The sequence below is a fragment of the Protopterus annectens genome, chromosome 11.part0 (genome assembly GCF_019279795.1).
Source record: "Protopterus annectens isolate FY-2018-M chromosome 11.part0, PAN1.0, whole genome shotgun sequence".
Classification (NCBI taxonomy): domain Eukaryota; kingdom Metazoa; phylum Chordata; order Ceratodontiformes; family Protopteridae; genus Protopterus; species Protopterus annectens.
Window position 1 is genome coordinate 148,748,174 of NC_056745.1, and position 13,204 is coordinate 148,761,377.

Below are 13,204 nucleotides of genomic sequence, written 5' to 3' on the forward strand. Positions count from 1 at the left end.
AGATTACCTTATCTAGATGTCTCACCTTTTGTATATCCTCTGTTTACTCCTCTAAGAACAAATCTCCTCCCTTCCCTGTTAAAGCACACTCTATCAGATTGGTAGTGACATCTGCAGCCTATCAGGCAAGGTTACCCTAGGACGCTACTTGCACTACAGCCACATGGGCAAAACCGCATACTTTTATTACTCATTACAAAGTGGATTTGACCTCCAGGAGTAGAGGTTTCTTTGGTTCTGAGGAATATTCTCCCATGAGCCACCCAGGAATTAGGTTACTTGGGACACAGTCCCATCAGTGAGAATAAAGGTGAGACTGACAACAACACATAAAGAAGTTATATACTTACCATAATGCTGCATGTGTGTTGTCCATCTCAACGTTTATTCTCACAACCTACCCTCCATGCCCCCCTCCAGATCTCTTGGGAGACCAAGTGGACACTGGATTTTGGATCTGCATAGCTTCAGAAATGCTAACTTTGACCCTTTATGAGCATTACTACTATATACCTTTTTCAAGATCCGAGGAAGTCAGGGAACTCCATTATGGATAGGAAAGGAGGCACATGAGCCTTGCTGTAGTCCTCGAGTTTTTGTAAAGGCTGAGACAGATCCAACACATTGGATCCAACCCCATCAGTGAGAATAAAGGCCGAAATGGACAACACACATGGAACGTTATGGTAAGTACATAACTTCTTTTGCTAATACATTTGTAACACAAGCATATGAATTATGTTGATATTCACAAATGACGTATAATTATTTACAAAATTCCAGATAGCTGGACTGGCAGTATCTCCTTTAGTGACAGGTATAATGTTTAAATTTCAATTACATGTAGTGATACGTTTTTTCTGTTTTTGTTTTTTTTTTAATGTACTAATAAAGTATACAAAATTGTTCTTGTAGGTTCATAGGTAAATACTAGGATAATGGCCCTGAAGGACCATCTTAAGTCTAGCTGTGCTATCCAATTAGTCATTCAAAATATCATTACACTGATTTTTATTCCTGTACTTCCTTTTGTTAATGAATATTTCTGGGGTCATAAAAACGAGTATTGAAAGAGGACCCTGCTTTAGGATAGGGCATTAGGTGCTACCTTTGTCCATTGGTAGCACTGGGGGCAGTCCTGGCATAAATTATCTTATTCCTACCCATTGACCTAAGTTAAGTTTGAGTAAGGATAGGAATGAGCTTTGTGTTACGTGGATGGCAAGTCTGTTCCAGAGCAATGGTATCCTCTGGGATACATTCCTGTCACTCCAGAGCATTCTGTTTATGTTGCTGAAGAGGTTAAGATCTTTGAATCAATATTTCTGATACCATACGACTTGCGGATGTGCAGTAGGTTCATTAGTACTGGGTCAGATGATGCCTTTTAGGCCAGGCAGATATCAACTCTTAAATGTCCATAAGAGACTGAGTGTAGCAGTAGAGCTTTGAGACAGTCCATGTAGGTCATGCAGTTTAGTCACAGTATTCTCTTTGTGATATTTGTGATTTGTGTGTATTCTCTTTGTTTATTCTCATAGGTCTGGTTGGCTTTAATTATGCCATGTGAAAGTAATGATGTTATGTTGTCCTATCTCGCCTTCATTCTTGATGGTTGGGTTCGGAACTGAGCATCAGTTCCGACTTGGCCACATACTAAAGCTCGATAGCTTTCACTGGCTTGAGGCTACATGCTATCCCAATATGCCTAGTGACTGTTACCCGATCTCGTTTGCCGCTTACAGCTTCGGATTGCTTTTTTGCTTGCTCAGGCTAAGTGAATTTTTTCTTTAATCTTTTGTATGGTTTGTTCAGTAGCTAAGTAGTAGAAGTAATTTCTCTACATAGCTGTACCCTTGAGTGCTTCCTTGCCCTGATTAAGGTTTGTTTTTGCTGTTTGTTGCTGGTTTTGTTTGGGCCATTGTTTTCTTAGGCCTTCTATCTATCTGTTGCTCTTTTCGGTAAATCCATTTAAGTTAGATAATTCCTTTTCCCTCCTTTTTTCCATAGCTTAGCCCATTTTTAGTTAGAGGGCTCCCCTTTTCCTGTTCTGAAATTCAGATTTCGCTGTTTAAGTTAGAAGCATCTCCTCACGTTAGAGGAGTACATCGTTTAAATTAGAGACTCTGCTCTAACCCTTTTCTTTAAAAAAAACTTGGTTTTCTTGCTAGTATAGTTGTTTTTTTCTTTTGTGGTTTTGCTGATCCATTTTGTGTTTCCTTGGACTTGTAGTGACAAATTTTTCTATTTTGTGACTTCATTACTGGTTGTGACAGTTTTTTGCTAATTGTGACAGGATGTCTAAAGAGACCAAACAGTCCAGTTTTAAGAAGTGTGATTCTTGCACACAAAAAATGTCACTCACAGATGGACACATTGGTTGTGTGTATTGCTTGGGTGCCGTCCACCTGCAGGATTCCTGTTCTATTTGCCATGGTTTTAGTTCAAGAGTCCTGCTGGAACAGAAGAGCAAGCTGATAGGGGTTTGTTAAAAGGGCCTTTTGAATCGGCTGTTGAAGGGACTCAGGCCTCCAAACCTTCAGATAAGTCATCCACAACTACTTCGGCTGTAGCTTCCGAGCCATCGAAAAGTCATGAAAAAGTGGATTCTTCGGTTCCGAAGTCTGCCGGTTCTGAAAAGGCAAAGTCTCCATGAGTTCCACCTGGAGTTTTGGAACCGTCTCGGAGCCACAAAAGGAGCCGGTTACCTTCCTATTTGGCATTTGGTAAATGGCTCTGTTTAACCATGTTAGGGGATTGTGATCTGTCACTACATTGAATTTTCTTCCATACAGATAAGGCTGAAGTTTCTGCAGTGCCCACACTATGGCTAGACATTCCTTTTCTACAGTTGCATAGCATTCCTCCCTGGGTTGGAGCCTGCAACTGAGATAAACCACTGGGTGCTCTTCTCCCTCTGAAGGAATCTGGCTAAGTACAGCCCCTCCATGGTTCAAAGCATCCACCTGCACAACAAATTATTTGCTGTAATCTGGACTGGTTAATACAAGGGGTCCTCCCAAAGCTTCTTTAAGCTTCTGGAATGCCTGCTCACATGCTGGGGTCCACACTACCTTATCTGGCCTGTTCTTCCTTATCAGGTTTGTGAGGGGAGCAGCTATGGTACTGTAACTGGGGATGAACATTCTGTAGTACCCTGCTATCCCTAAGAATTCCCTTACCTGCTTTTTGGTAACACATACAGGCCATGTCTGGATGGCTTCTACTTTGGCAGGTTCTGGCCTGATCTTACCTCTTCCCCACTCTAAGTCACAGGTAGGAGACTTGTGTCATACCCACCTGACATTTGCTGGGCTTAATGGTCAACCCTGGCCTCTGTAATCTGCCCAGCACCTCCCTGACATATTGAAGGTGCTCTTGCCAGGAATGGCTGTAGACTGCAAAATAATCTAGGTAAGCAAGGGCAAACCCTCCTGCTAGGATATGATCTACCAGCCTCTGGAAAGTCGCTGGGTCATTTTTTATCCTAAAGAGCATCCTTATGAACTCATACAAGCCAAAAGGATTCACAAAGGCTGACCTCTCTCTAGCACTGGGAGTCAAGAGCACCTGCCAGTAACCCTTGGTAAGATCAATAGTTGTAAGATACTTAGCCCGACCCAGCTGCTCTAGAGCCTCATCTGTCCTAGGCATGGGGTAAGCATCTGACTATATGTGACTAATTTCCTGAACTCCACAAAGAACCTGGTGCTGCCATCCTTCTTTGGCAACAGCACTACTGGGGAGGCCCAGGGTCCTTTGGACTCTTGAATTACCCCTAGTTCCAACATCTCCTGTATCTCCTCCCTCAGAGTCTGTCTATCTCAGGCACCCTATAAGGGACGTGCCTAATAGGCCTTTGGGGTCCTGCATCTACCTGGTGCTGCACCAGGTGGGTGCACCCTGGTTTTCCAGTGGACATGTCCCCAAACTCCTGTAACATTGCTCGGATTTCTCTAATTTGGGTAAGAGATAGCTGCTGGGACATTGCTACCCATTCCATTGAGGTGTCAGTCCTTGCCTCACTGAGGAGATCAGTCACCAGATCTCCCTTAGACTCCTCCTGCAATCCACTGCAAATGCTTAGCACGAGGGCCTCCCTATCATGTTAACATGGTACAGTTTTTTGCCCCTGCCTAGCAATTCCACCATGTAGTTAACATCACTTACCTTTCTTACCCCCTTGTAATGTCCCTCCCAAGCTGCTTGCAGCTTGTTGTGTCTGACAGGAATGAGAACCCTTACCTGCTGCCCTACAGCATACTCTCTAACTCGAGCATTCCTGTCATACCATACCTTTTTCTGCTATTCGGCTTCTGCCAGATTCTTCTGGGACAAGCCCATGAGTTCCCTGAGCCTTGTCCTGAGGTTTAGGACATACTCCACAACAGACTCCTTGTGAGATTCACACTCACCTTTACACTAATCTCAAAGTAAATCTAGAGATCCCCTCACCCTGTGCCCATATAGCAACTCAAAGGGTGAAAACCTCTGGATTCCTGGGGAACCTCTCTGTAAGCAAACAACAGATGGGGCAAATATTTATCCCGCTCCCTCTTAAACTGGTCTGCAAATGCCCGTAGCATGGATTTGATTGTAGAGTTTAACCTCTCAACAAGACCATTAGTCTGGGGATGATAGGGAATGGGCTTCAGGTGCTTCACCTCACAGGACTTCCACAGACAAGGTCTGACATGAAATTGGCACCTCTGTCAGTCAGTATTTCTTTTGGGAAACCTACCCTACTGAAAATCTCTAACAAAGCATTTGGCACCTTTTCTGCCTCAATGGAGGACAGAGCTTCTGCCTCAGGGTATCTTGTAGCATAATCTACTACCACTAAGATATACATTTTCCCTGTGGAACTTGGGGTACTTAGAGGCCCCACAATATTCATAGCTACCCTCTGAATGGCTCCTCAATCACAGGCAAAGGCATTAAAGGAGCTCTCACCTTGTCACCTGCCTTGTCTACCTTTTGGCACTGCTCACATGTACCCTGTTACATTTCTAGAAATTCCAGGCCAATAGAAGTTCTGCATAATTTGTCTCTGTACGTTTTATGCCCATATGACCTGCAAAGGGAATATCATGGGCTTATGGCTAGAAGTGCCAGACTCTAGGCACTACCAACTGCTGTATTCCCTCACCTTCTAGCCCTCACTCAGGGGTCCACTCTCTATACAGTAACCCTTTGTCCCAGTGTACAGATTCCCCCTTTCCTTGAGTATCAGGTGCCTCACTAGCTACCTGCCTCAGGCCTTGCAATGTAGGGTCTGAGAGCTGAGCCTGTCTCAACTCTCTCTTTGTAACCCTTCCCAGCTCCCCTTCCACAGGAAGTCTGGCATCCTCTGACAGTGGTGCCTTACTGTCAGCCTGGGTACTACTACTCACCTCTTCCTTTGCAGTCACTCAGTCCAAGGGAACATCAGTACTCACAAGCAGCTGTGGCTCACATTCGGTCTCACTGCTACAGAGTAGCTCTCTCCATGAAGTAACCACCTCACCAGTCCTGGCTGCAAGTATGTAGTCTATCTGAGTCTCCCAGGCTACCAGACCCACATGCTTGTCTCAAAGCCTGACTCCGTGTAACTGCATTAACACATGGTACTGTCTCATCCAAATCCTTGCCTATCAGGACATCTGCAAGATGGTAGTTCAGTACCCTTGTTGTCTCAAGACAACCTACTATTGGCATTTTGTTCTTCCCACTTACTGGCTGCCTCACCTTTTGTTCTCCACCTTGCCTCCATGAACATCTGTATGCTATATGGCCCCACAGGTTGAATTCAGAACATTTAACCCTAGGGCCTGGATGTGTACCTGGACTAGTGGCTTCCCCTGCTACTGGCAGATTCTGTTGGGGCAGTCTGTGCTGTCCACCATGGGTTCCTTTAGACCCATGAGCAGTACCTCCCTGTCCTGTGCAGGGATGCCCTGCTTGCTAGGTATAGGTCTCCATTCTTCCCCAGCTTATCTGAAGTAACACATTGTCTATCAGATAACCAGATCTCATGTCCTCAGGCAAAGTGCTAAGGGCTTGTTCCCTCACCCAAAGGCCTGACAGCCCTTCAAAAGTGGTGACCTAACATCCACTCACCCACCTATGAAAACAAGTGCTCAGTTCAGCAACATATTCACACACACACTTTCATCTGCCTTGTGTCTATGCTCACAAAACTTTTTCCTTTAAGTTTCAGGTGTTAGCTTAAAGAATTCTAACAAGCAGTTCTTAACAGTAGTATAATCAAAACATCTCTGATCAGAAATTTTAGACAACACAGTTACAGCTTTACCATGGAGTAAGGGGGTCAGGAACCATACCCAGACCTTTTTGGTCAACATCATACTGTTTACATACCCTCTCAAACATATGAATGAAACTATCAAAAATATCACCCTCTGTAAACTGCAGAAGAAATGTACTGACCTTTTGTGCTTCTGAGTTCCGGTTACTCCCTTCCCCATTACCTCCATGACTCTGGTGAAGAATCAGCATCTCCTTTTCATGCTGCCTCTGCCTTTCCTTTTTTTCAGCTTCCAGGCGTAGCAGTTTCTCATTCTCCTGAGCTTGCAAACATTGCAGTTTCTCATTGTCCTCACTCTCTAGACATATCAGTCTTTCTGCTGCTTCCATTTCCACACGCTTGGCCTCCAACTCAAGTTTCTTTAGCTCCAGACAGATTTTTAAGTCCTCTGTAGAAAGGGTGAGCTGTCCAGTCTCTGAGTGTGGTACATCTCTACTGCCAGTCTGGTCGTCATACTGGTTGCTATTTTCTGATGCAGCTGTGACCAAAGCTGCAGTCATGTCTGCCTTAGTCAGGTTTCCATGCACCAGTCCCCTAGCCTGGCACATCTCAGCCAGAAAGTCAGTAAACAAGATTTGAAGTGCGGTAGGGGACTATAGCATTATTGGTAAGGGAGGAGCTAGAGAGCTTCAGTGTTCCACTAACTGGACGAAGCATCCAAGTCAGATCCAAGGGTTGGATCCAAACCCATTAGTTAAGGAAGAATGAAAATGGACAACACAGGTGGAAGATTATGGTGAGTGCATAACTTTTTTTTTATCCATGCTAAGATGCATGGTACAGCCTGTACTTCTTTTTATACAAAGTGCTGTCTGTTTTTGTCTTATCTTTATTCTTCTTCCAGATGTAGAAAACAACTTGAATGCTTTCAGAAAACATTATCTTTTAACCATTGAATGAAAAATGTATTCTGTTTTTATTGCCCTGTTCTCAGCTTGTCTCCATAGAAATATGAGAACCAGATACACAGTTGCCTTTGGCTACAAGCTTCTCATGTTTCACTGTGAATATTTATTTGCTTAAGGAAAACTTTTCATTTACATTCAGTGTTATTTTACTTACTTGCTTCCACTTAAAACTTGTTGTTAGATTAAACCAAGGGACTTAATCCACTCATTCCCCTATGCAAAGTTAAGAAAAAGCATATCAATTTTACGTACATCATGCTCTGTATAATTTTCCAAACTGTCTCTCACGTGAACAACCTAAGATTACAACCTATTATCTTAAATATGCTTTAAACAAGGCTTTCTTCTCCTTTTACATTGCATTGCCTTACATGTCTTAAAAACTAAACAAGAAGAAAGAAAGAAGGGTAAAAAGGGCACCTGTTTCCTTTAGTATCCCTATAACACACAAAAATAACCGAAAATGAAACAGGAAGAAGGAAAGAAGAGGGAGGAGTGCACCTTTGTACTTTAGTATCCCTATAATGCACAAAACTGAAATGATTTTCTATATAACATAAAGTATATGTTGTGTTTATAGAAATATTAAGAACAAAAATTGATGTTATGTTGTCCTATCTTGTCTTCATTCTTACTGGTTGGGTTCAGAACAGATTCTCAGTTCTGACTCGGCTGCATACTAAAGCTCAAGGACTTCCACTGGCTCTTGGCTGTATCCCTGTCCCATCATGCTCTAGTGAAGCTCCCCATATCTCGTTTGCTGCTAAACAGATCGGAGGCTTCCATCTTGGCTCTGGCTAAGTGAATAACCTTTTTACCTTTATTATCCCTTTATTATCATTACAGTCCCTTCAGATAAAGGCTTCCTGACCAAGGGCAGCAGCCACCAAAAAGGAACATTCTGAAACATCCTCTTCTGTCCATCCACCGAACAAGGATTCTCGTACGATGGACAGATACGGGAAGCGCACTTTTGCTTCAGTGACTTTTGCAGTCCGATCGCTGAACTATTTGACACATTTACAAGGCTACAAAGAGATCTCCTAAAGAAACTAGGAGATACTCTGCAGGGCACAGTAGCGGCAGGGGTGGCAGACAAGGTTTCCTGTCAGCTCTCTACCTTACATTCTGTGGTTAACTCCTCCATGAGGCTCATTTCTTATGCAGCAGATGGCGCGAGCAGAGCAGCTGGTTCAGGAATTTCCCTAAGGAGACATTCCCTGATGAGCTTATGCGACTTTGTGGAACCTTTCAAATCTTCCTTTACTAATGCCCCATTCGATGGCTCGTCCTTGTTTGGGCCAAAGGTTAAGGAGAGTCTAACCAGGTGTGAACAAAAAGGAAAGACTCTCTCTGCTGTAGGAGTCCATTTTTCCATACCTTCTGGACCTTATCCAAAAGGCCTGGGGGGGAGATGTGGTTCCGTAAATCCCAGAGACCCAGAGAGTTTTTCAGGACACACGTGGTGACTCTTCCCCCTAGGGGCTTAGGGTTCAAATGGAAAATGCTGGCCATGTGGCAGAGGGGGTCCGCAAAACCAAAGCGACAGAGATTCCTTCCATGGTGGTCCTCCCTTCAGGAGCACTGAAAGGGACAGTCTGTCCAACTCTGGAGGCAGTCGAGGGTCACTCATCTTTGTACCTACAAGCCTGGCTGGAAATAACAAAAGACAAGTGGGTACAAGGTATCATATCAGGAGGATACTCCATACCATTTTTTCTTCCCATTCCAAACATAAAGAAAATCTTGGACATTCCACCCTGGCAGAGGGATCAAGCAACTCTAGAAATTCAGACGTTGCTAGACAAAAAGAGTCATCCAAAGAGTCCCCGCAGACCAAATAAGATCCAGAACTTACTCAAGATTCTTTTTAGTGTCAAAAATAGCAGGGGACTGTAGACCAATTTTGGATCTCAGCAGATTAAACAAATCAGTAAAAAAAGACCAAGTTCTGGATAGTAACACTGCAGTCGATTCTTCCGTTTTTGGGAAAAGACAATTGGATGTGCTCTATAGGCCTCCAGGATGCATACTACCACATAAAGATGGACAGGCCATCCAGGAGTCATCTGCACTTCCCTCTGGGAGCCAGTCATTACCAGTTTCAAGCTCTGCCCTTTGGTCTCACTACAGCCCCCAGAGTGTTCACCAGGTACATGGCACTAGTCACGGTTCACCTTAGACATCTAGGATTCTGAGTGTTTCCGTATCTAGACGACTGGCTCCTAACTGCCACCACCAAGCATCTCCTACTGGAATCAAGAGACACCACTCTTTCTCTCTGCTTTCACCCGGTAATCACAATAAATTATGAAAAATCTGCCTTGTTGCCATCGCAACTTATCCTGTTTATAGGAGCAGATCTAGATACAATAAACATGAAGAAACTACCACTTGATGGCATTTGTGCTGCGGACTTCGGCAATGCCTCATACCTTTATCATTCATTACCAGGTAGAGTTGGCCTCCAGGGACAGGGCCTCCTTTGGGTCCACTGTCCTGAAGAAAATACTCCTGTAAGCCATCCAGGAAATATGGTGCTAGGGACGCTGTCCCAACCAGTAAGAATGAAGGCAAGATAGGACAACATAACATAAAGGAGTTATGTACTCATCATAACGTTACATATTTGTTGTCCATCTCACCTTCATTCTTACATCCCACCCTCCTTCCCCCTACCTATGGCTCCTGGAGGACAAAAGAGGACAAAGAGGTTCTTTCTCTGGCAATTGTGTCCCTGACCTTCTTCATTGTCTTCATAATAGGTATTGATGATGGTACCTTAGGTTCCCAATGTTATCAGAAAACAAAATCTGGGGAGCTTCATTAGAGCATGATAGTATAGGAATACAGCCATGACCCAGGGAAAGTCCTCGAGCTTTAATATGCAGCCAAGTCGAAACTGAGAATCGGTTCAGAACTCAACCAGTAAGAATGAAGGCGAGATGGGCAACAGACATGGAATGTTATGGTGAGTACATAACCTCTTTTATTACTTGATCTCTATTTTTCCTCACTCCCTATTCTTAATGTTCTTCCAAACATCAATAACATAAACTAGGGTATGTGCTTTGGATTCCCCTTCAAGTTTAACAGAGTCAAAAATCTCCAGAATTTTCATTTTTTTCCCACCCTATTTCACAAATGTGATTGATGCTTTGTATTCCAACATTTATCATTAATTTCTGAGTTGCTGTTTTCCTCCTGTTGATCTCCATCTCCCAACTCCAGTCTTTGGTTCATTTGCAATGTATTCCTGGTTCTTCTACTCAACTTCTGTGCTTTTTTCTGTTTCTCAAGCATTTTCCTTTGGAACATTGGAAAATGATTCACTGGCTTAGTCTGTCTATGAGTTTTACTGTCAGAAGAATAAGAAGCAGCATTCCCCTTCTGTTTGATGGCTCACCTTTTGTTTGGTAAAGTTTTGTATTTCCTCCTTAGCATGTTATGCCGTAAAAAATATAAATAAATACTTTGACTCTCCAGGAAAAGATATTCTGAAGATGGATACAGCAAACTGAATCTCATACCTGTGTCTTGACATTCCCTGATTGCTGGAATAAATGTATTCCCCTTCTGCTTGGTGTACAGAGAATAACCATTTTCCAGAAACACTCTACTGTCTCCAACTTTTAGTACTTTGTCCTTCTGCCACAGTTTTGTTAGAATCATTCTTTCTGCTGGTAGGATTGCATCTTTTCTATTAGAGGTATTGGCTGCTTCTCATGGCCAGGTTTGCAGCATACACTTTTGCTGTGGAATACCAGTTTAGTTGTTTTTTGTGCTTTCATAAAGTTAATGCACTCTGTTCCTTCAAGTCTCTACATATATATGTTATAATTAGAAATTCTTATAAATTATTTATCTAGCGAGTCATTTATTATTTTACTAGATAATACACATTGTATTATTTAGATTTTTTTAGAATAGCGACCTAATGACAGTGAGTTTATTTATTATATTAATTTATTTGTTTGATTAATTAATTTATTCATTGGGTGTGTGGTTGCTCCGATATAAAAGGAAGCGACATCATTTTTTATTTATTTATTTTATTTATTTTACATTTGTTAACCGGGCTAGTCTGGCTGGATACATGTCCATTTTCAGCAGAGGCCCGAGGAGAAAAGCTCCACTATCAGACTAATACACTATAATATATGAAGTCATTAATAATACTATCTATACAAATAAAACTAAAAACTAATATAGTATAATACGGCAAAATACAAATGCAAATACATTTTTCATGTACAAATCTGACTAGATGACAATCAAAATTCAGTCAGGGGCTGAGGAGAAAAGCTTCAGTATCAAAAACAATTTAAAGTTAAAACAATATCCATAGTAGCTAGTCATGACAACAAATAGGTCTTGGCTGAAAGCATAAAAGAGGTTAATATATAGTGTTAAACAGGCAGGTTAGTAGTGTAAAAGATATTAAAAGGTTAGAGATAGGTAAAAGGCAGAAATGATGTAAAGAGAAAGGAAATAATAAAGTACAGTTACTGTTAGGTATAGGAATTCTGGACTTAGTGAGGCTAAGGAACAGGCAGTAGGTAAAGGAGAGGGGGAAAAACAAAGATAGTGAGAAATATAAAAGGTAGCAGGATTATAGGAGGTCAGCTAAAAGACGCACGAGACAGAAAAAACAGAGTGGTCAGAGGGGGAGTCAATACAGAACTAAGAACAGAAGAGTGAAGGTATAAAAAAAGGGACTGTGGAAGTCAGTTTAAGTTAGAACAGAGGAGCAAAAGTACACAGGAGCAGACTGGGGAGAGTAAGTTGTTTATTGTATCATGTTTTTTAATGGTTCTGAAGAAGTCCCATACATTTGGATGAAAGCACTAAACTTTTAATAAATATATGTTTTGGTTACTTGTCCATCTTTGTACATCATTTTACCTCTGTTGGTTTTGTTCTTGCCATTTGTTCACTACCCATCATTTTGGTTTACCATTTTTTATATAGTAGGTAGAACTCTCACTTCTTGTTTTGAGGGTTTTTTTTTAATAAAGTGTACATCCGTGAATGCTCCTTGACTTACTTGTTTTTCTTTTAGTTTTAGTACAGAAAACAAGGCTTGGTTTTAGTTCCATTACCAGTTGCTTTTATTAATTTTTTCCAAAATTCTTTCATCATAATTTCTAGTTTTCAGTTTTATATAGTGTAATGCTCTTATATTAGAAACCATCCTCGCTTTTGTCAGCTTGGCTTTACTGTATTTTTTTTTTTTTCATACAGGCTTTATATTTGTTTTCATTTCCACTGGGTACTTCATATTTTTTTACTTCATCCTAGGTCTGTAGTCCAAATACTTATAGCTTGGTGTGTCTGTCCTGGTAATTCTTTTTTCAGTCAGTAAGAAAAGTTTGCTAGGGCAAGAAAACTGCTGAAAACTGTACTGTTGCATTTTTTCCAGCATCTGTGGCATTGAATTGCACACGGGTGTACTAATGTATACTTCATAGACAGTATGCACGTATTTTGTGACTTGAATTTTTTTTATTTTTCAGATGACCCAAAATCAGTATGACAATGGATCTGCAATGCAAAGACTAGAATATGGCCGAAAAAATAGTTTACCCATTTCAGAAGAAAAGCAGATGATCTGTGATCGGGTGCCTGGAAAGGTTTGATGCTGTCTTTGATCCTTTAATAAATTGTGTATAATTAATGAATCAATAAGAAAACTGTTTTTGTACGGAAAATATTAATTCCTCAGAGTGACACCCTTACACTGGCCCAGTTATCAAGAATCCTCAATCCTCATCACTGATAACAGTGGGGGGAAGTACAGACTGGGAGGATGACAAGTACACACACAGTAAAGTGCAATTTCCTTTAAGAGCACACAGAGACCACAGTCAGTCTGGGGCTGCTTTCTCCCTCTTTTTCCAGATCGCCCAGTAAGACTCCCCACTGGCACAGATAATACTCAATAAATCATCACAATACATTCAGAGTTCAAAATCACAGGAAATATTTA

The 13,204-nt window shown here is 41.7% G+C and overlaps 1 protein-coding gene across 1 annotated transcript in view; it reads left to right on the forward strand.

Annotated features, from left to right (window-relative positions):
• The window catches only part of AGBL3 (AGBL carboxypeptidase 3), a 1,419,881-nt gene extending 1,407,027 nt beyond the window's left edge, over positions 1-12,854 (forward strand). The window contains exon 16 of the mRNA XM_044087180.1: positions 12,732-12,854. Within this exon, the coding sequence (XP_043943115.1) occupies positions 12,732-12,854 (123 nt within the window). The remainder of the gene's footprint in view (positions 1-12,731) is intronic.
• The last annotated feature ends 350 nt before the right edge of the window (positions 12,855-13,204 follow it).